Below are 22,349 nucleotides of genomic sequence, written 5' to 3'. Positions count from 1 at the left end.
CACTTAATTATTTCTACGCAGCTAATTCTGGTACTGTAATAATAGATGAATATTGTGGTTGCTAACTTGAAAAAGGAGTCCTTAAACATTACAGGTAAATAGTAAGCCCCAATCAAACTCTACTCAAGTTTTTAATCAGACATTTTAGGTACTGAAATACATTTTAGGAACTGAATTTCTTACAGAAATGCTTCTGGTTTGTTTTCTTTTGGCCAAAATAATAAGAGGTAACAGTGGCAAGGTACTCTGTGATGTTGTATCTGTTACCCATGTGTATTTGGTGTGTATTGAGGCACAAGGCTAAAGACCAAGGCCAGTGTTTTCAAATGTAGGTACCTAAGGCCAGGGACTTTGTAATAGGTTAACTGTTCCACTCCAGGTGTGCCCTAGTTTTGGTGTAATGAGGAGGGTGGGGTGGCCCCAGAGAGTTGTAAATGAGAAACAGCCCAAAGGCAAGGGAGAGAGTCTGGAGTCTTGACAATGCAGAGAACTCAGAAGAAGAGCAGAGCTGGGCTGAGAGCTGCAAGGAGAGGATGCCACTGAAGGAGGGAGCAGTGAGAGTTTCCTAGTTGAGCAGTGGAGCCAGATCAGGCTGGTGAAAGTGGAAGGTGATCGGGAGGTCTGTTCCCAGGCCAAAGAGCCACAGCCAGGTAGGGCTGAGAGTAGCAGCAGGATGCCTGCTGGCTCTCTGAGGTGGGGAGCTGAAGCTAGAGGACCATAGAGAGCTGAAAGCAGAGGAATGATTGAGGGGCAGTGAGTTCACCAGGCAAGAACTATAGCCAGACTTGAGAATGAAACCGGGTGGAAAAGCACGCCAGCTACAGCAGCTGAGGTGAGGTGTGCTGGACGCCATACTTGAGAGTTGCAGCACAGTGAGAGATGCTGGAGCTGTACTTGATGTGTTGATGGACTATTGGGGCTTGAAAGAGTGAATGTGCTGTTTGGACTGGACTTGGGAATTCTGGATGGTGGTTCTGGATCCTTTAGTAATAAATTAAACCTGCAAAGGGCTATGTATAGTCTGAAAGAAAGAGTGTGTGTACTCCAAAAGAAAGGGGAAACTGAAGCAGATTATGCTGTGGCCTGCCGCAGCAAGGCACCCCATGAAGGGGCTGCCTTCTCCCACTCCTACATCCATATATTAGGCACCTAAATGAAACTTATCTGATTTTACTGTGAATACACAACTCCCATGGAAATCACTTTTATCTAGATGCCTAAACATGGATTTAGATGCCTACATTTAGTCATCTACATTTGAAAAATATGTTGAATTCTCTTACAGTAACCTTGGCAGGGTCAGTATCTAGTACAAAGGCAAAACAAACTGTCAAGGTTCCTCCCCCACTCTGAACTCTAGGGTACAGATGTGGAGACCTGCATGAAAAACCTCCTAAGCTTATCTTTACCAGCTTAGGTCAAAACTTCCCCAAGGTATAAAATATTCCACCCTTTGTCCTTGGATTGGCCGCTACCACCACCAAACTAATACTGGTTACTGGGGAAGAGCTGTTTGGACACGTCTTTCCCCCCAAAATACTTCCCAAAGCCTTGCACCCCACTTCCTGGACAAGGTTTGGTAAAAAGCCTCACCAATTTGCCTAGGAGACTACAGACCCAGACCCTTGGATCTTAAGAACAATGAACAATCCTCCCAACACTTGCACCCCCCCTTTCCTGGGAAATGTTGGATAAAAAGCCTCACCAATTTGCATAGGTGACCACAGACCCAGACCCTTGGATCTGAGAACAATAAAAAAGCATTCAGTTTTCTTACAAGAAGACTTTTAATAAAAATAGAAGTAAATAGAAATAAAGAAATCCCCCCTGTAAAATCAGGATGGTAGATACCTTACAGGGTAATTAGATTCAAAACATAGAGAACCCCTCTAGGCAAAACCTTAAGTTACAAAAAAGATACACAGACAGAAATAGTTATTCTATTCAGCACAGTTCTTTTCTCAGCCATTTAAAGAAATCATGATCTAACACATACCTAGCTAGATTACTTACTAAAAGTTCTAAGACTCCATTCCTGGTCTATCCCCGGCAAAGATAGAATATAGACAGACACACAGACCCTTTGTTTCTCTCCCTCCTCCCAGCTTTTGAAAGTATCTTGTCTCCTCATTGGTCATTTTGGTCAGGTGCCAGCGAGGTTACCTTTAGCTTCTTAACCCTTTACAGGTGAGAGGAGCTTTCCCCTGGCCAGGAGGGATTTCAAAGGGGTTTACCCTTCCCTTTATATTTATGACACAAACGCACACCAGCGTCGGTGCTAGTATCACAGCAATTCACTAACAATTCCCAATACACACTGTTTATCCAGCATGCCCATATGTGACTGATTTTTCTAAAGTGCCACTCGTGCAGCTGCTCCCAGTGAAGCCATGTAAATGTGATGTCAGTAATCTGTTCGTGCTGATTCCAAACCAATATTGCCAGCATCATCCACTCATTTGTCAACTTCTCCTATAAGCATTGGGAAGCCTGTTCCATGCAGTTTATAATCCACAAAGAAAAGTGTGTGAAGGCTGGCGGTAGGGGGACATGGTCAAATATATACAATTGTGAGATACATTTGCCATTTTTTCTAAGTGTAACTATGGGGAAAAAAGTGCCAATTTTCCCCAACTTCCACCCAAGCTATTATTTATTGTCTGGTTTCTGACAGGCATCACAGCAGAGGTGGGTCTTAAGGTGAAATCTGACGGAAGACATCTGTTCAAGGAGGACATCTTAAGTGTAAGGGCAGGTTTGAAGACATAAATGCTTATAAGAGGAGTTGACAAATGAGTGGATGATGCTGGTAATATTGTGAAGTGTTTTGATATCTAAATGATGAAAAGCACTATGTACAAGTTATGTTTTATTATGAAACATAACTTGTACATAGTGCTTTTCATCACTAGATATCAAAACACTTCACAATTTTTAATCCTCACAACACCCCAGTGAGGTAGGCAAGTGTTTATATTGTTATTAAAGTGCATATCACAATGGGCTCTGATCCTTATTGGAACGTCTGGGTGCTACCATAACATAAATGTTTATTACTAGTAATAAAAAGGCATTGCTACCATAGATGAATTATTAATACCATCATGTTGGAGAATAATAATACTGTGTGGAATGGAAAAGGAAAGTAGGCTTTGTTTTTGGTTTTTGGTGGTTGTTCTGTTTTCAGTTTTAACTTGTCAGACATCAGGTCGCATGTTTCAATCTTACTATAGCAACACAGTTCTTTAATGCTACTGCCCCCACATTTTACCCTTCCACTGACAGTCCAATAAGACATCAGTTCACCCCAGGCTAAATATGTAACAAGATAAATAGACACATCAGGATATGTCTCTTTCTCCATTCAGGACAATACTGTACCCACGATGACTGGATCATGAGTTCCTTGTTGGAGTAGCAGTAGGAGACACAAGTGAAAGGAGAAGCTTTAAAGGCACAATGTACCGCCCAAGCAATGTTAAAATTCAGTTAGTTTTTGTGACCCACATCTCAACTAAAGAAGGGATTTTTCATTTTGGCCTTCTGCTGCCAGGCAGACATCCAGGTCTCTTCTTGTGGAAATGGCAGCAGGAAACAAAAGGAAAACACTCCAGGCTGTTTTCCTTTTAAACACTGAGCAGCAGGACATCAATTGTTTTTCCTTCCTGTAGAAAGGCTTTCAGATTACAGTCACATGTATATCTGATTACACACATGTTATGCCATGTGGTGAGGCAAATAATAAAACAGTGATATTAAACATCAAGGGCTGAACCCTGAGGTGTGTAAAAGTAGCACTTGAGGGACAAGGCGAACTTCATGCAACTCTTTGTCCTCATCCCTTTTGCTGGGGCTGGCTGAGAGCTAGTTTGCTTAGCCATGGAATTTAGCGCAGCTTGAAGGGCTGCTTGGAATTTTGCCAATTTGTTATGGCCCTCAAAGCACTGCCCTGCCAGATGAGGGATTGTTGGAGCACAGAACCTTCTGGTAATCTTTGCCAACCTTTGGTACACCACTTACACTGGGTGGCATAGAGCCAACCAAGGATTCCAGTAGTGTGGGAGAACTCTTAGATGCCTGTCCTAGGTAGTTTTAAGTCCCACTTTGCACTGGCCAAGTACTGCAAAGGGAAGCAAAAGTGTGCCAGGAGCTGAACATAATTACTAGTGTATTGTGTGGTGGTTTTTTAAAATTTTTTTAATAACCTGGGCCTGACCTCAAAATTTCCTGCCACAATCAATGGTGGGCACAAAATTTCAGGCACGAAATTAAGTTATTTTAGAAAATTTGGCTTTTATCTGTTTTTTTTTGGATCGAAAACATGAGGACAGCAGCTAAAAGACAGGATGAAGGATTTAGAAATAAAAGTGATTAATGACAGAAATAAAAGGAAGTGCTCTGATACTCTCTGGGGAAAGTAAAACATGGCCTGGGAACTACTAATTTAAAGTTTGTCTAATATATTGCACTGTCTTGGAACATCTGTTATCAAGCTTTTTGGTGCAAACACTTCCTCTTATTCTGGTGAATATGGCATGCTGCATGCATGTAAACTTATGCCACCAACTGAGCTAACTTGGAGTGCAGCAGTTGTAACATGGCAGCCTAGTGGCAGCTATAAATGAAGTTGTACCTTTAATAGCTGAAATGTCCAAAGCCATCATGAAGATATCAGTCTGGCAGAATTTGGGTGGGGCATAGGAAGAGGAGACTAAAATGAAGGTTTTATTTAATGAGAGACAGAAGATTGACCACTTTGGAATAACTATCTGGAGCTATGAACTGCATTTTCAGTGACTGGGGGGAAACTGGAATGTGGGCTCCTAGTATGATAACTGAGAAGGCAGAGGGACTCCATTAGTGTTACAATAGCTGACAGTGATGTCTAAGGGCATGTCTACATTAAAAAAGTCAACCTATGTTGGGTCTACTTACAACCACCGCTGTAATTACTGTAGTGATTCATGTCCACACTACCCTCCTTTTGTCGATGGTGCGCGTCCTCACCAGAAGCGCTTCCACTGACTGAAGAGGGGCAGTGGATGGGGCTGAGAACCTGAGCTTTCAGTTCCACACCCAGTTCCCCACTGGGCGCCTGGCTATCCCCCGGGCTCTCAGCTCCCCTCTCCCCACTGCAAGCTGGGCTCCTGGCTGCAAATGCCATGCCTGGAGTCCAGGTGGCTCCTGGGCAGTTGGCGGGGAGCCGGAAGCCTCCAGGCAGTAGCCTGGCTGGAAGTGGGGAGTAGGCAGGTACAGCCTAGCTTGGAGCGGGGAGCCCAGGTAGCAGCTGGAGACCCCCACCCACCCCCGCGACAGCTGGGAGCCCTGAAATTGACAAGAATGACAGCCAACAGCCCATGTAAGTAACGCAGTGCCTACACAGACACTGTGTTACCTTAACAACACTGACATAAGCCTTATGCCTCTTGTGGAGGTGGAGTAGTTATGTCGGTGTAGTAGGGCACTTACATTGGTGGGAGCAAGACTGTAGTGTGTACAGTGACATAATTAGGTCAATGTAAGCTGCCTTACGTCAATCTAACTCAGTAGTGTGGACCAAGCCTAATAGTCTAACATAATTATTCAATCTGGGACTTTCCATTGCCACGGCATAACTACTGCAAATACTGTAATGGCTCTTTTAATAGTTGGTGCCTGGAGGAAAGGTGTTTCTAGACATTAAGGGCCAGAGGAAAATTTGAGGGAAAGTCCCTCTCCGTCTAGGTTAATTTGACAGATGGATCATCTTATCAGGAAGCTGTAGATTATAAAGCCTCAGATGGAGTATTGTGTCCAGTTCTAGGTGCCACATTTCAGGAAAGATGTGGACAAATTGGAGAAAGTCCAGAGAAGAGCAACAAAAACGATTAAAGGTCCAGAAAACATGACCTATGATGGATGATTGAAAAAACTGGGTTTGTTTACCCTGGAGAAGAGAAGACTGAGGGGGGACATAACAGTTTTCAAGGTGGTTGAAAGGTTGTTACAAGGAGGAGAGTGAAAAATTGTTCTCGCTAATCTGAGGATAGGACAAGTAGCAATGAGCTTAAATTGCAGCAAGGAAGATTTAGGTTGGACATTAGGAAAAACTTCCTAACTGTCAGGATGGTTAAGCACTGGAATAAATTGCCTAGGGAATTTGTGAAATCTCCATCATAGGAGGTTTTTAAGAACAGGTTAGATAAACACCTGGCAGCAATGGTCTAGTTATTACATAGTCATGCCTGAGTGCAGGGACTTGGCTAGATGACCTAATGAGATCTCTCTAGTCCTACACATCTATGATTCTCTGATTATCTGATGGTAGCTGTGCTAGATTGAAATAAAAATAAAAAACAGAGCAAAAGGGAACACAATATCCCTATAACGGTGTGGCTTGCCCCTGGACTGGAGAGCCTGGGGCTAAGCCAACCCTGATTACAGACTAAGCCCTACTTGAGCAGGATCAGGCAATTCCCCATAAAGAGGAGAAGCTGGCTGCAGTAATGGGAACAAGAGCCAGGCCTGAATAGTGATAAGGCCCAACTGGGGAAAGGGCTGGAGGGAGAGACAGGCTGTAAGATGAGAGAGTAAGGAAAGCTCTCAAGGCCTGGGAGAGACCCTGATGAAAGAGGGAAGAGACTGGGAAAATATCTCCATGCAAGGAGGCCTGAGAGGAACCCTGATTAAGCAAGGAAGAGACAGAGATCCGGAGGAGTATTTAAAGGTTGCGTGGGAAGTGGCCCTGGGGAAAACTGCAGCACAGGTAGAGGAGCAGAACTAGTTGTTCAGTACAAGGCCCAGGACTGGAACCCAGAGTAGAGGCTGGGACTGGGTACTCCTGCTGGCCCCCAAGAAGGGTGTGTACAAGCCCACTGCAAGAGTTATTGAGCCCAGCAAGGGGACAGCAGGTTGTGGAAGAGCCCCCAGAGAGGGGAAAGGATTTTTGTTTGTATTAAAGATATTCTGGGGACTTTTAGTTTGGACAACTGTGACCCCAGAAAGGGTGAACTTAAGATGGTGACCTGGCTGCCCAGCTGAGTTTCTGACAGAAAAATCGCCCCAGCAGCAGAGTGACTGTCAGCAGGGGGCACTAGCTCTTCAAGGGAGCTGCTACACCACACCTGGCCATGAGGGGGCACTTAGCGATGAGTGAACTCGGTTACAATCTCATACAGCAAGATAGTGTTAGAGAAGTTAGCTAGTACCACAACTGAAAGGGTGTTTTACATGAGTAGAACAATGAGAGAAAATAACACATCAACATTACAATAATCCATTTTAATGTGTGGGTGGGGCCTGGCCGAAGGCCTCCAGCTACCTTAACAAAAATAATTTAAAACCATTACTATCATCAAAGCATGTTGGAGGCAGGTTTACTTTCTGTAACTTTAGCCCATCTTCTTGAATTACAATCAGCATTTCAGGGCCTCCTGGTGGTTGAGCTTCTGGAAAGTGACAGGCTATGTGGCACAGAGCCTGAGCACGGTTTCATGATGCTGAGTCACACAAGGGTAGGAAGGAGGAGCCCCAAGAATTAACCCTGTAAGGCATAATATCTTCTGAGCACTGGGGAGGAACACGGTGTGAAGTGACTCTTGCTACACTTTTTTAAATGGCGCAGCAAGCGCTTCTTCCAGCACATTCATCCCAGTAGGCAGGCAGTGAAGGTGACTCTGATCAGAAATTAGCCTCTCTCCTCTGTCCCTTGCACACAAAAACACACCAGGAGCCGTTTTATTGCTGGGAGGGGGAATGGCACCCTATATACTCTCTTCCTCCTATGGGAAAGGCATAATGTAGCCCTTCATTTCTGAAGAATTTGAATAGAAAACAAATTGTTGCAACTTTTCTCTCTTGCCTCCTTTGGCAACCCAGTGTTGGAATTTCATGACGTGAAATGACTAATCGTTTTTCAAGGGGCCCTCTTAAACAGAGTGTACAAACTCTGAGGAGTGAAAGGACAGTGCTACTGCAGATGCTCAGATACCACAGAGATGAGCACTAGGCAGGTAGGCCAGACAGAAATGAGTGCTCTTGAGCATGGCATTTTCTATTTGTGCTTACCCGTGGAAGCTATTGGTATGGAAAACTCCCTTTATATTAATCTAGCTGATAGTATTTTAATGAACAATTAAGGTTTAGCTTTTCAAGATACAGAATAAGTTTCAACATTGGGCAAAATGCCTCCACTATGTCAAGTAAAATTGATCTTGGTTTAGTTATGTCAGGGATGAATTTGGCCTGTTAATCAGATTTTTTAATCCTTACAAAATTTTATTTGCTGTCTGAAAATCTGTCTTGAGCAGAACCATATTACAATAGTAGTTCTCTTTATATTTCCAGGCAAAACCACATTAAGATTGAGAGTACATATCAGCAATATAGAGTGAACTATATTACTGGTATGTTGTAGTAATTCCCAAACAAACATTATTAACCAAGGACATTCAGAGTTAAGGTTAGTCTTTAAAGAAATCCAAGCACATTAAGTTATGGCAATGCATGGTTCGGGCAGCATTGAGAGCGTTTTAGGTGCCCTAAGTTGACATGCCCGTTGAAATTGGCTGCCATCTCCCAATGTTCTCATTGGGATTGAGAAAACAAGTTGCCTTCAGCTAAGATGCCCTCTTTCAAAATAGCCCCTAGAGCTGTCCGGAAAAAAATCTTTCACTCTCTCTTTTTTTTTTTTTTAAATGAAAAAGCTTTCATCCCGAATCAGGCTGAAAGGTGAGTAATTCACAGGTTTTCACAGGAGGGGAAGAATGTAAAAAAAGTTCAACTTCAGGAGACCAGAAATGGAAATTTTCTGCATGTTCTGCATGCTACCAGACTCCCCAAAATTCATTTTGTGCCCAGAGGGGAAGTGCTGTACAGTAATTTTGGGGAGGATACACACTGTATTCTTCATACATAAAGAGGTTGAATCCTTGTTTTACGTGCCACCAGCCTTTCTATAATGATTACATCTGACTGTGGTAGCGAAGCACTATTGATATGTTTTAACATTTGTTAAAATGACTTGTGACAATGGTACGTAAAATTCAGTTCTTTTTTAAATCTCTGGTAATAACAAATATCTTAAATTCCCTGTGCCACAGTTAAGGTGGCAGGCTCTGCATCTTCAGAAGTAATTGTCTATACAAAATAAAAGTTTAAAGTTAAATGTTACATTAAGTCACAGTTCCTGAGATAACTACACCTTTGACCCCTTTGTGGCCTCTGGATGGGCACCACACTAAGGTCTCAGGTCTCTAGCTATTACCTTTTCTCAGAACAGGAGTTTGCAATCCAGTCCCTCCAGACTGGGGATTTGGGATTCAGACGCCCACAATTCATTGTGATTATTCAGCAGGTCTGACCAGCTTCAGGTTCACCACTGTTAACCATTGACAGGATTAACCAGTGACCAGCCAGCTTTCATGAAGCAAAGTACGATTTATTCAGAATAAAAAACATTACAGAGAAAACCTATCTTAGAAAACAATAAACTATTTATATGCAACTCTAACATATCATGCAGTCACTCATCTTCCACATGGGGTTAAAGTACTGCAGGTTCTTTCCTCAGGATCTCTGTCTTGGTCCCAGTTTCACATCAGTTTTTGAACCTACTGTGAGTGTCCTGTTTCCCAGATCATGATTGTCTCTTTATACAGTTTCCAGTTCTTTGTCTGCGAGACTTCTTGAACCAGATCAAACTACTCTGTGCTATTTCCCACAGAGGGTGAACATTCCACAGACTTGTTACCCCTAATGGCTTTAGTTCCTGCAGGAAATATCCTTTAGTTCATCTATTGAGCCAGGCTACAATCACTAGCCAACCTATAAATTTACACATAACACTTATAAATTTGATACAGTAGCATTTGAATATTCTATGGGTCCTTAGCATCTGTCATATCTTAATATAGGTCTTTGAATAGTCCATCTTTCCAAAGCATTGCATCCTTCGTATCTTACATTCTGGCTTTTCTTTAGTACTAAATTGTTTCCTCTGTTTCTGAGATAGTCTATTTAAATATATTTTAGGATCCTTTTCTTCTGGCCATTAGAGGCGCATAGGGTCAGATTTTCTCCTGCATCCAAGTTCTGCTCAGTGCAAGAGAAAGAAGTTCCAGCTCTTTGAACCTGTGAGCTGCCCTGCACTACCCCAAAGCTGATCTAAAGCAAACTGGATTGTTCTACCTTCTGTCACTGGAATATGGTCCTAAGGGACCATATATGGATGGATGATTGGCTGGGCATAATTCCATCATACCTCACCTCCAGGCCCTCTGACATGCTCCTCTGTGTTGGGGAGGTGCAAAGGCTGGCTTCACTGGTGTAAAGCTTTATGCCAGCAGAGAATTCCTCTCCATTAGCAGGTTTCAGAGTAGCAGCCGTGTTAGTCTGTATCCGCAAAAAGAAAAGGAGTACTTGTGGCACCTTAGAGACTAACAAATTTATTTGAGCATAAGCTTTCATGAGCTACAGCTCACTTCATCGGATGCATGCAGTGGAAAATACAGTGGGGAGATTTACCATGCACACTGAAACAAGAGTGATCAGGTAAGGTGAGCTATTCTCCATTAGCAGATTTCTCTGCTGGGCAGCTACAGCCAGAATCCAGTCCCTTCGTACCACCTGAGTGGCACAAAGAATCTGAAGCAGAAACCAGCATCTGACCTATTCTTTCTAGAGCTGTTCTGTGGCCATGCTTGCATAAACTCAGCATTTTCTACAACTGAATCCCCAAAATATGCATTAAACTGCCACTAGGTACCAATGTTTATACAAGTTCCAAGCATTCATTATAATGAGTGTGTCTTTCAGGTCTGTCAAAAAATGTTCATGTTAGTGATATAGTTGCAAAGGTTAGTAGATAAAATATTAGGCCACTAACACTGCTACTTTTTAGACCAATGGGCAAAACACTTGCTTGGGAAACCTGAGATATCTGTATGCCATACAAAAGTAGAGAAGAATCCAGGATATGCTGGACAATGTAGGTCAATTGAGAGGTGTGTTTCTGTTAAAATAATGACTTCTTGTAACCATTGCATGGTTCATAGCATGTACAGCGCAAATAATCGCTGTCACTCTTGTCCACTCTGCATGATTTTATACTTAAATAAGATGTGACAGTCTCTGGTATTAAGTGTGTGCACATAAAATATGTTGTATTCGGTGAAATCAGTTCATTTCCTCTTCTGAAGCAGCTGATTAGAAGCTGACACCGGAGTCAGTGATACGTTAGGTCTGGAGCAATTCATTATAGATAGAATATTTATTTTGAAAATGTCTTTCCTTTTAGACTGTTGGCTGTGATTATGAGATAAATTCCAATGCAACTGAAGATCGATGTGGAGTTTGCCTAGGAGATGGATCTGCTTGTCAGACGGTGAAGATGATGTTCAATCAGAGTGAAGGATTAGGTAAAGAGGGGCTTTTTTTTCTTCTTTTCTTGCTGAGACTGTTTCTGCAAATAATGTGGCTTGAAAAATTCTTCTCATTTCAAGTTGGTGAGTAATCTGAATGGCAAATTACCAGTGGAGACTCCTCACTGAAGGCTTTGCGTAGTCTGTTTTGAATCAAAGACGATTCTTTAGCCTGTACTGTGAAATGGCTTTGAGTGCACCTTGACCAATTAAATACCAGTTTTGCCTCCTGGATGTTGGATGTCAACAGCCTCCACTGCAAATTACCCAGATAATAAATAGCCAGCAAGCTCATTTGCAAAAGGTATTGTGATACAGCATGGCCAGAGGGCATCAGGTAGGTGATAGAGGGGAGATATGTAAGCCCCAGGATGATGAGAGTCTTATTCCCTGTAGAGGGAAGAGAGGTTGCTCTAAATTAATTAGAGCACCTGAAGCCAATTCGAGCACCTGAAGCTAGTCACCTGATAAAACCCCTCTGCTTCAATCAGACAGTTGGAGGGGTTGAAGCAGAGTGGTTTGGTGTTGGAGCAGAGAGCAGTTTGAAGGGAAGCAGAGGAGAGTTTGAAGAAGTGCTGTGGCAGGCCAGAAGACCAAGACCCTAGGTAAAGGGAAACCCGGCTTGTGCATAGCACAGACACAAGGGGTTGGGAGAAACCTGGTCCAAGCAGAGAGAGGGCAGGAAGCCCCACAAGCTGAAGGGCTGAAGAGAGAAGTAGCCCAGGGGAAGGAATCACTAGTTCAAGTGGTTTGCTGCTATCCCTAGGGCCCCTGGGCTGGGACCCAGAGTAGAGAGTGGGCCCGGTTCCCTCCCTCTCCACTCCCCTTCTCTGGGATACTAGTGGGACAGTTAATACCCCAGATCAGGGGTGAGAAACGGTGCCCTGAATGCCCCCCACAAGAAGAGAAAGCGCGGGACCCCTCATAGTAATGCCGGCAATTTGCCACACGTGGTGTCAAGGGTGGGATTGCCGTGCTGTGCACTTAAACCAGGGTTAGCCAAAACCATCCCATCCCTAAGATGGACAATGTGGTCCAGGCCCTAATACAAGCCATCGCGGCCCAGCAGAAGGCTACCTGGGTCCAAGCAACCACCCAACAGGAGGCAACTCGGATACAGCAGGAGACTAATCGTCTGTTGATGAGTCAGGCTGCCCAGGACCGAGCCCTGCTACAGGAGCTGGTGAACCAGATGAAGGCCCTTATGGAGCTGAACCGCAACTGCGATGGGACCCGGACCATACGGACCAGCCACTGCCTACAGAAAATGACACGGGAGGATGATGTGGAGGCATACCTCCAGGCTTTTGAAAGAGCAGCCTGCGGGAGGCCTGGCCCCAAGATCAGTGGTCTGGTATCCTTGCCCCGTTCCTGTGTGGGAAGGCCCACAAGGTCTACTACGATATGGCCGCGGAGACTACAGCAGATTACCCCCAGACTGGACAAATTGCTGCGACTCCATGCCAAGTATGCCACCGCCTATTTAGACGACATAGTCATCCATAACCCTGACTGGGAAATGCACCTAGGAAAAGTAGAAGCGGTGCTAGATGCCCTGCAGAAGGCCGGCCTCACTGCCAACCCTCCCAAGTGCATGATAGGGCTAGCTGAGGCCAGATACCTCGGGTATGTAGTAGGGAGAGGCTTGGTGAAACCCCAATGGAACAAAGTGGAGGCAATACAGGGTTGGCCTTGACCATTCCGCAAAAAAGCGGGTCAGAGCATTTCTAGGGATAGTAGGGTACTATCGGAGATTCATCCCTCATTTTGCCCCAAGAGCAGAGCTGTTGACGGACCAGATAAAAGCCCGGGGCCCCGAGTGGACTGATGCGGCAGAAAGAGCATTCGCAGATTTAAGGACAGCCCTTTGCTGTCATCCAGTAATCATAGCCCCAGACTTCGAGAAGGAATTCGTCCTACAAACAGATGCCTCGGAGGTAGGGCTAGGAGCCATCCTTTCAAAGAAGGAGGAACACCCGATCCTGTACCTCAGCTGGAAACTCCTCCCCAGGGAACAAAAGTATGCCGTCATTGAAAAGGAATGTCTGGCAGTAAAATGGGCCATGGAGACTCTCTGCTACTACCTACTGGGGTGACGGTTTACCCTTGTGACAGACCACTCCCCGCTCCAGTGGATGCACAGAAACAAGGAGAAGAACGCAAGAGTGACTAGGCGGTTCCTATCCCTGCAACCCTTCCATTTCCGGGTACAGCATAGAGCCAGAAGCCTACACGGCAACACTGATGGCCTGTCACGACAGCACTGCCTCTGGTCTCAAGTAGCCCAACCCCATGGCGTTGAGCGTGGGTTGGGGGGGGAGAATATGTGATACAGCATGGCCCAGAGGTTAGCAGGAGGGCGATAGAGGGGAGATATGTAAGCCCCAGGATGATGAGAGCCTTATTCCCCGTAGAGGGAAGAGAGGTTGCTATAAATTAATTAGAGCACCTGAAGCCAATTAGAGCACCTAAAGCCAGTCACCTGAAAAAAAAACCCCTGCTTCAATCAGACAGTTGGAGGAGTTGAAGCAGAGTGGTTTGGTGTTGGAGCAGAGAGCAGTTTGAAGGAGAGCAGTTTGGAGGGAAGCAGAGGAGAGTTTGAAGAAGTGCTGTGGCAGACCAGAAGACCAAGGCCCTAGATAAAGGGAAACTTGGGGATTCATTCCCTGGGTGGCCATAGATCCAGGTACATCAGTTTTATCTGCCCACTTGCAGCCCATTTCCCCATGTAGGTAGCAGGAAGAGGTGTGGCTGGGTTGATCTCTGGATAATGTAATGGTCCATAGAGGATGCCTGAGCTGTTCCCTGGATGTTCTTAGGATTGGGTGAAAGGATAGGTAGCTTCATACCTCCTTCCCTCCCTTGAATCCAGCACCTAGAACAGCTTGCCCAGGCCAGATCCTCACATTTGCTCTTATTAAAACACTTTCTGACTTGGTGAGCAAATCAGTGAGATACATTATTGTTGCATTTACTTCTGCTGAAAAAGTCCTATGAATCCGATAGTTTCCCAAACACAGCTGAGCACTAGATAGACATATAGCAGATTTCACTCTGAACACACAAACTTTTGGTAGTGGTTTTATTTTTGTTAACCTACTTTGCGATTTATTATTAAAAGATCTTGCAAATATTATTAAAGGAATGTAGTGCTTCTGAAATAGAGTGGCCTGCAAAGTCTCTGATTAACCACAGGACATGTACAGCCTGGGTATCAATAAAGACAGCTTCTCTACACCACCCGTATCAGATACTTAGTCCCTGACCTGGCAAGGAGTAATCACCTTCAGAAGTGAAAGGATAGTTCACTTCCTAACCTCTTTTAATCCCTTGCCTTCATCTGAGATTACCAACAGTTTATTATTATGAAGTAAAATCATCAATTAGTAATTTATATATAAAAATCACTAGAAACTGGACTGAGACCACCAGCTCATTTCACATTGGCCCACCAAGCAGCTGTCAAATGGAAAATATGGGTGGAATTTTTAAAAGCACTTGACCTAACTCTGCTCCTATTGAAGTCAAAGATAAAACTCCTATTGGTTTAAATGGGAGCAGAGTTAGATCAGTCCTGAGCACTTTTGAAAATCCCGCTGACCAGGGCTGGTTTTGATCCAGAGACCTAGAAGTGAAGGATTGTATGTTAGAGGTGTCTGAAACTTTTTGCTCAAACCTTAAAGGCGCTCAGATCAGCTTTGACTAGGTTTGACTTACCTTTACAGACAACTAGTGGATTGCACAATTTTTGTACATGTCTAAGAACTTTTTGTGAAAGCTGGACGCAAGCATTCTGTCAGGGTAGTTGTGATTTTTGTGTGTCTGTTTTGAGCGAGACACGGTGGTCTAGTGGATAGCGCACTAGGTGGTGACTCTGGAAATGTGGATTTTATTCCTGACTTGGCCAGGGTGAGACCTTGAGCAAGTCACTTCACCTCTCTGCACCTTTGTAACAGGGGTTAATGATACTGACCTTTGTATTGAGATCTCCTGATGAAAAACAATATATGAGAGGAAGGAATTACTGTGAGGCAAGCAAGCATGCTTCCTTTTGACATGGTTTATGTTTGTAATGCTATGGTATCAAACACCAGTGCTGAGTTCTGAGCCAACTTCTGAGACACCGTGCACACTTCTGATTGCCTTTTTATGGAATTGAAATAACCTCAAGCAGGGGAATGTTTCTATTTATTTTTGGGGAGCATGAAGATGTCCTAAATTCAGGGAAGTACCATTTTTTGTTTTTTTGACCTGCCATGTTGTGATAGGCAATAGTGTGGTTCATTCCCATTGTGGGCTGTGATGTGATGCAGTACTTCAGAGTTCCCGAGAGAATTAATTAACTAATTCTGGAGAGTTGCGGCAATGTAATAAATTAGATGGGCAGAACTGACTCTGAGTTGGCCTCCAAGTTTGTTTATATCAGTATGTATAACAAACAATTACTGCCTCATAAACCAGAGACCCAGTCAGTTTGGTATTTTATTATTAAGAGACACAGTAGTTATTCATAAGAACATAAGAACGGCCATACTGGGTCAGACCAACAGTCCATCAAGCCCAGTATCCTGTCCTCTGACAGTGGCCAATGGCAGGTGCCCCAAAGGGAATGAACAGACAAGTTATCATCAAGTAATCCATGCCCTGTCAACCATTGGTTCGTTATGTTACTTATGCAGGTCAAATGAATTAACAAAAAAGGTTATACAAATAAAAAAAATCATTCAGGTGTTGACTGGCTAGGTTATCGAATGTTGTAGGCTCCTTTATATAAATGAGGCACCTAAATCATTACATGTTTTAAAAGTTAAGTAACAAATAAAATAAGGGAAGAGAAATGATATTGACTGTATAAATGACCACTCGAATCAGGGCTCCGATTCAGTGGGTGCCTGCTGGTAAAAGGCTGGCACCTATTCTATGTAGCCACTGTATTTTCCAGAATATTAGGCTATGTCTACACTAGCAGTTTTGTCCGTGTAACTTATGTCACTCAGAGGTGTGAAAAAACACACCCCTGAGTGACATAAGTTAAACCGACAGAAGCACTGGTGTGGACAGCGCTGTGTTGATGGGAGATGCTCTCCTGCCAACCTGGCTACCGCCGCTCTTTGCGGGGTGGTATAATTATGTCGATGGGAGAGCTCTGTCCCATCAGCATAGAGCAGCTACATGGGAGATCTTACAGAGGCACAGCTGCATCGGTACAGCTGTGCCGCTGTAAGGTCTCTAGTATAGACATAGCCTAAGATTACTTCTTTTTTAATGTAAGTCTCTCCCTGTTATGGTGGTTGAGATATACTTGGTTCATGTTTTTGAGGTAACTGAAGCAGAGATTCTGCCTGCAGAATCTAAACAGCTCTGAGAGGTGTGAACTGCCTCATTCATCTCAGAGAGTGCTAGTTCAGATACCCTGTGCCAGCAGTGAACTATTTCACTGCTCACCAGGTGCAAGTGAAAAAGGAGAGGGAGGATTATTTTATGAAGATCTGCTCAATTTGGTACCGTGAGCAAGCGGGCTTGAAAGAAAGCACCACTTTTCCCCTGCTCCCAGTGAAGGAGGAGCCAAACCCAAAGAACCTAGCAGAACCCAGTGGGAAATCAGGAGATAATTCAGCTGGTCAAAAGAAAATGAATGTAATACAAAGACTAGAATGCAAAAATACATTATAAAGCTGTCCCAATATACTTTAAAACCAAGTTTTTGAGCTACACTGGAAGGGCCATGCCAAATAATTGTATCTGTTGAGTTGTTGCTTAACAGATTTTTGTTAAATTTTTATTTTTAACACTAATTTTAACAAGCATTATTCTAAAGAAGCTTGAATCCAAACTTACTGTGTAGCACTTCCATACTTCACAGAGGTGTTGCGAGGATAAATACATTAGAGACTGAAGTGCTCCGATACCATGGTAATGGGTGTCAGATAAGCACCTAAGATAGATATTAAAGATTGCTCAGTATGGCTTAGAGCAAATCCTGCTTGCCTAACTCACACGAGTAGACCTGCTGAGGCCATTAAGACTATTTGTGTGAGTAAGGCAAGCAGAATTTAATTCTAAATCATGGTCTACACTAGGAAGTTTTACTGGTAAAACTTGCGTTATTTCAGCACATGACCACACTCAATTTTGAGTACTGTCAGTAAAAACTGGACTTTCTGTTGTTGGCTGAAAACAAACCCCTCTACTTGGCCCCCATCACTGCAGTATCTGAGTGTCTGTCTTTCATGGATTTACCCTCACAACACCCCTGTGAGGCAGGAAAGTGTTGTTGCCCCTATTTGACAGAGGGAGAACGAAGGGACAGAGATGCTAAATGACTTTCACAAGGTCACACAAGAAGTTCGTGGTACAACAGGGACTTGAATCCAGATCTCACAAGTCTCAGGCTAGTGCCCAAAGCACTGTATCCCTCCTCTCATACACTGATGACAGCTGATAACATTCCCTGCAACTTTCAAAAATCCTTCCCCATAGGAGGCATCATGACGTAATGCAACTGCCACAGATTTTCTCCGCTGACATATACCCATGTCCCAGTATATGTGGTAGATGTTGCCACCTATTCCATCCTCAGTGGAGTTCCTCTAGATTTACTCTGATGTACTTCAGAGAAGAATGAATCTCAATATGTCTTCTAATAGCCGAAATAATAAGCGTATTCCTGTCCTCTAATTGATTCTTGCAAGCTAGGAAAATTTTGCATTGAAAGGCACTGTTAACTAGATTTAAAAAGAGACACTGAAACTTAAACTGTATGATAGTATGCTCACCTTACATATTTGCAAGTGTGGCTGACGTTTGTATTTTAAAAAGATAAGTAATGCATAATCACTTTCTATTGTAACAATAATCATTTAAATGAATCTGTCTTGTCTCCATAGGCTATGTTGACATTGGACTGATTCCAAAAGGAGCAAGGGACATAAGAGTAGTAGAAGTGGCAGAAGCAGGAAATTTCCTCGCAGTGCGGAGCGAAGACCCAGAAAAGTATTACCTAAATGGGGGATTTATTATTCAGTGGAATGGAGCATACAAAGTGGCAGGAACAACATTTCAATATGAGAGAAAAGGAGATCTTGAAAATCTGACAGCATCTGGACCCACCAATGAGTCAGTGTGGATACAGGTACAGTAAAGGATCAGCAGCAGAAGCTGATAGCTGGCTGGAAGCAGAATGATCTGGAGCTTTGAAAACAAGGCAGGAAAAAATAACTCTACTTTTATAACTCACTCCATTAATATTCCAACAAAAATTCCTTCATTATCTTGGTTTGGCATTGAATGTAGTCACACGACTGAAGGCCTTGATTCAATAGTTACTTAAGCACATGCCTACCTTTAAGAACATGAGTACTCTCATTTACTCTACTTAAAATTAGCTATGTGCTTGAGTACCTTGATGAACTGGGGCCAAAAATCCAGAGAGGGAAAGACCTATTTAATCATTCAATCCCCGCTACCTAAAAGTGCTCCTACGATATATGTTCTGTTGATTTATCCAGTCTAGCTTTAAATATATCAAACTAATATTTACCTTGGGGAAGATACTTGTAGATTCCCTTTTGCTGTCTGTCTCTCTGAATGTATCCATCCTGCTCTTTTTTTCCTGTTTACTTAGTATGCCATAGATATATATTAAACATAAGACCATAGAAAAAGAAGGGAGGAAGGAATGGAACCTACTTGTGCACCACTCCCACATCTTGAATTTATAGGAAGGATGTATCCAAGTGAGTTTAATGGATGATCCATGTTCAGTGCACAGAGAGGGGACTTAGAGCAGGGAAATAAGATTTCTGCCAGTGTTCAATGTTGCCTGGTTAGGTAGGAGGAAACCATTTTATGGAATTGTTTCAGTATTTTATCCCCTAAAGATTAACTCCTTCCCCGCCTCTGTTATCTGCCAAAAGTAAATGAACAATTTGTTTGACTTGCTCACTGCCTGTTTCTGCTAAGAATTTTCCTCCTTATTTAAGGAGACGTGTTAAAAAAATGTTAAAGAAATGTTTTGATAAATATGCTGCTATCTGCTGAGCTACTAGAAGGAACAGCTGCCATATGGTTGGGACACTATCATTTATAAAATTTGCATATAAATATAGGTGTTAATAAAATGTCCATTTTCAATTATCTCAATTTGGTTATTTTGCATAGCCTTGTCTTGTAGTTGATAGGATACCATATACTCTGACCCAAATTTTCACAAGTATGCTTGCAAAAGTATTTGCTTGCTTTAGTGCACCCCACATTTAAATGCACCTACTCCCTGCCCATACCTGTACACAAGTGAGGGTTTGATATATACATTTCTCAAGGGCGGGCATCCTTCAAGAGTCATATGTTCCCAGGTTGGGTGCCTGTAAATATCTGCAGACACTTTGAACTCTACTCTTGAAGATGTGGGCCAGGGTGTTATAATCACAGCCAGTACATAATTTAATCACATCTATTTTTTTTAGCTACTCTTTCAGGAAAATAACCCAGGAATAAAGTACGAATACACTATACGTAAAGAAGGAAGCCTTGAGAATGAAGTAGGGGACCCAGAATATTTTTGGCAATATGGAGGCTGGACGGATTGCAGTGTAACATGTGGAAGAGGTTAAAAAATATGATTTTTTTTCTATTATCCTTTTCATTGTCTGACATCTGATTTACTCTATTTATTATAGATTAATAGATTATGAAGGGACCACTGTGATTATTTAGTCTGACCTCTTGCACAGCTAGGTTTGGCAGAATTGGACTTATTTTTTAAAATAATTTGACAGATAATATTGATGTGTTTAAGAATCCCCTCCCCCCATTTGTATAGAGTTAATTTTCACAGCTGTGGGAAATTACTGGTTGGGGATGGGAGTGTCACGCAATAGGTGTATAATGACGATATACTTGAGATTCAAAAAGTTAAAGATTTATAAACTGGCTGTTTTAACAGAGCTGTAAATATGTTTTATGCAGTATTCATTGCATGTTTTATGTACATTCAGATGGGACTGTAATAAGTTCACAAGTAGCATTTTCTTACTTTTTTATCTATAGATTTCAGTTATCATCAATGGAAATATTTTTTTGTAGGTTTTTGTTTGTATGGTGAAATCAATGTTTACTGATACATTTCTAATCTTTCCCAGCCTATGTGTAACACAGGCCATAGAACTGCCCTGAATTAATTCCTGTTGAACTAGAACATATCTAAATCTAATGTTGATTTTAAAAATTGCCAGTGATGGAGAATCCACCATAACCCTTTGTTAAAATTGCTTAGGGGGGCAGCAAATGGGTTTTTATAACATCTAGCCTGAATTTCATCCTCTTCTAAAAACCAGGCTGAAAAAATGAGTTTAACAGTGAGGGTAATCAGTGTTGCACCTTATTTCCAGTCTGAATTTCTTTAGCTTCAACTTCCAGCCATTCAGTCTTATAAGTCCTATGTCTGCTAGTCTGAAGAGCCCATTATCAAATTTTTGTTCCCAGTGTAGGTATTTAGAAACTGTGATCCAGTCACCCCTTAACCTTCTTTGTGTTAAGAACCTCAGTCTGTTTAGTTTGAATCTGTCACTACAAGCCATGTTTTCTAATCCTTTAATCATTCTCTTGGCTCTTCTCTGAACCCTCTCCAATGTATCAACAACCTTCTTGAATTGTGAGCACCAGTATTCCAGCAGCGGTTGCATCTGTGCCAAATTGATTGATTGGCGATCCCTCGATTTGAGGATGATCTCTACCATGGATTTACATATGGGTCCTGAGATGACTCAGGAGTCCAATCCTGGAACCGCAAATCTGCCCGCAGTAGGTACAGACATTTTGTGGCAGGCCAATGGCCTGGTGGGAGAAAGTTATTTCTTTTTCCTTCCTCTCCTCTCTCTTTTCAGCTTTGAGGACAAGGCGCTTCTCCTCAAAGCGGGCCACTGCCTGATGGAGGATATGGCGCCATTGCAGTGGGTTGGTGGCTTGCTTTTCCCAGCTTGTGATGTCCACATCAGTTTTCTTAAGATGCGCTTTCAGTGTGTCTTTGTAGCATTTCCTCTGACCACCATATGCGTCTGTGCCAAATACAGAGGTAATATAACCTTCCTACTCCTGCCTATTCCCCTGTTAATACATCCGAGGTTCACATTTGCCCATTTGGCCACAGCATTGCACTAGGAGCTTATGTTCAGCTGATTATGATCCACCACAAGTCTTATTCAGAGTCACGGCTTCCCAGGATAGAGTCCTACATCTTGTAAGTATGTCCCACATTCTTTGCTTCGAGATGTATAGCTTTACACTCGGCCATATCAAATGTATTACACACAGTTTACCAAGGGACCCAGATTGCTCTACATCATTGATGTGTCGTCTCCATTATATGTCACTCCCCCAGTGTTTGAGTAATCTGCAAACTTTATCAGTGATTTTATTTTTTCTTCCAAGTCATTGATGATAATGTTAAATAGCATAGGGCCAAGTACTGATCGCTGCAGGACTTCACTAGAAACACACTGGCTGAATGATGATTCCCTGTTTACAATTACAGTTTGAAACCTATCATTTAGCCAGGTTTTAATCCACGTAATGTGTGTCATCATGTTAATTTTGTATCTTCTAGTGTTTTAATCAAAATATCATGCAGTACCAAATCAAATGTCTTACAGAAGTCTAAGTACATTAATTATCTCTATTATCTTTCTCACACACACACACACACACACAGACTCACTCTCTCTGATTTGGCCTTCATTGTATGGCACCTCACAAATGTGGTCAAATTATGATCACTTGTACCTAAGCTACCATTAATTTGTAGGTTTGTGATAAGTTCTTCTTAATGTGTTAAGAGGAGGGTTAATATAGAGTTTCCCTGTGTTGGAATGTAATTAAAGAAACTAATAATTATCACACTGCACTCATAAAACCATAACAAGTAGAAATGGAAAATGCTGATGTTACTTGGCT

The 22,349-nt window shown here is 42.7% G+C and overlaps 1 protein-coding gene across 1 annotated transcript in view; it reads left to right on the top strand.

The window, feature by feature from the left end:
• Positions 1-22,349, top strand: part of ADAMTS12 (ADAM metallopeptidase with thrombospondin type 1 motif 12) — a 307,828-nt gene that overhangs the window by 212,931 nt on the left and 72,548 nt on the right. Inside the window, exons 14-16 of the mRNA XM_074952423.1 lie at positions 11,276-11,396; positions 18,287-18,531; positions 19,865-20,006. Coding sequence (XP_074808524.1) covers positions 11,276-11,396; positions 18,287-18,531; positions 19,865-20,006 — 508 coding nt within the window. The remainder of the gene's footprint in view (positions 1-11,275; positions 11,397-18,286; positions 18,532-19,864; positions 20,007-22,349) is intronic.

Source organism: Natator depressus, chromosome 5 (assembly GCF_965152275.1).
Source record: "Natator depressus isolate rNatDep1 chromosome 5, rNatDep2.hap1, whole genome shotgun sequence".
NCBI classification, from domain to species: Eukaryota; Metazoa; Chordata; order Testudines; family Cheloniidae; genus Natator; species Natator depressus.
This window is presented reverse-complemented; position numbering and strand designations above follow the sequence as displayed.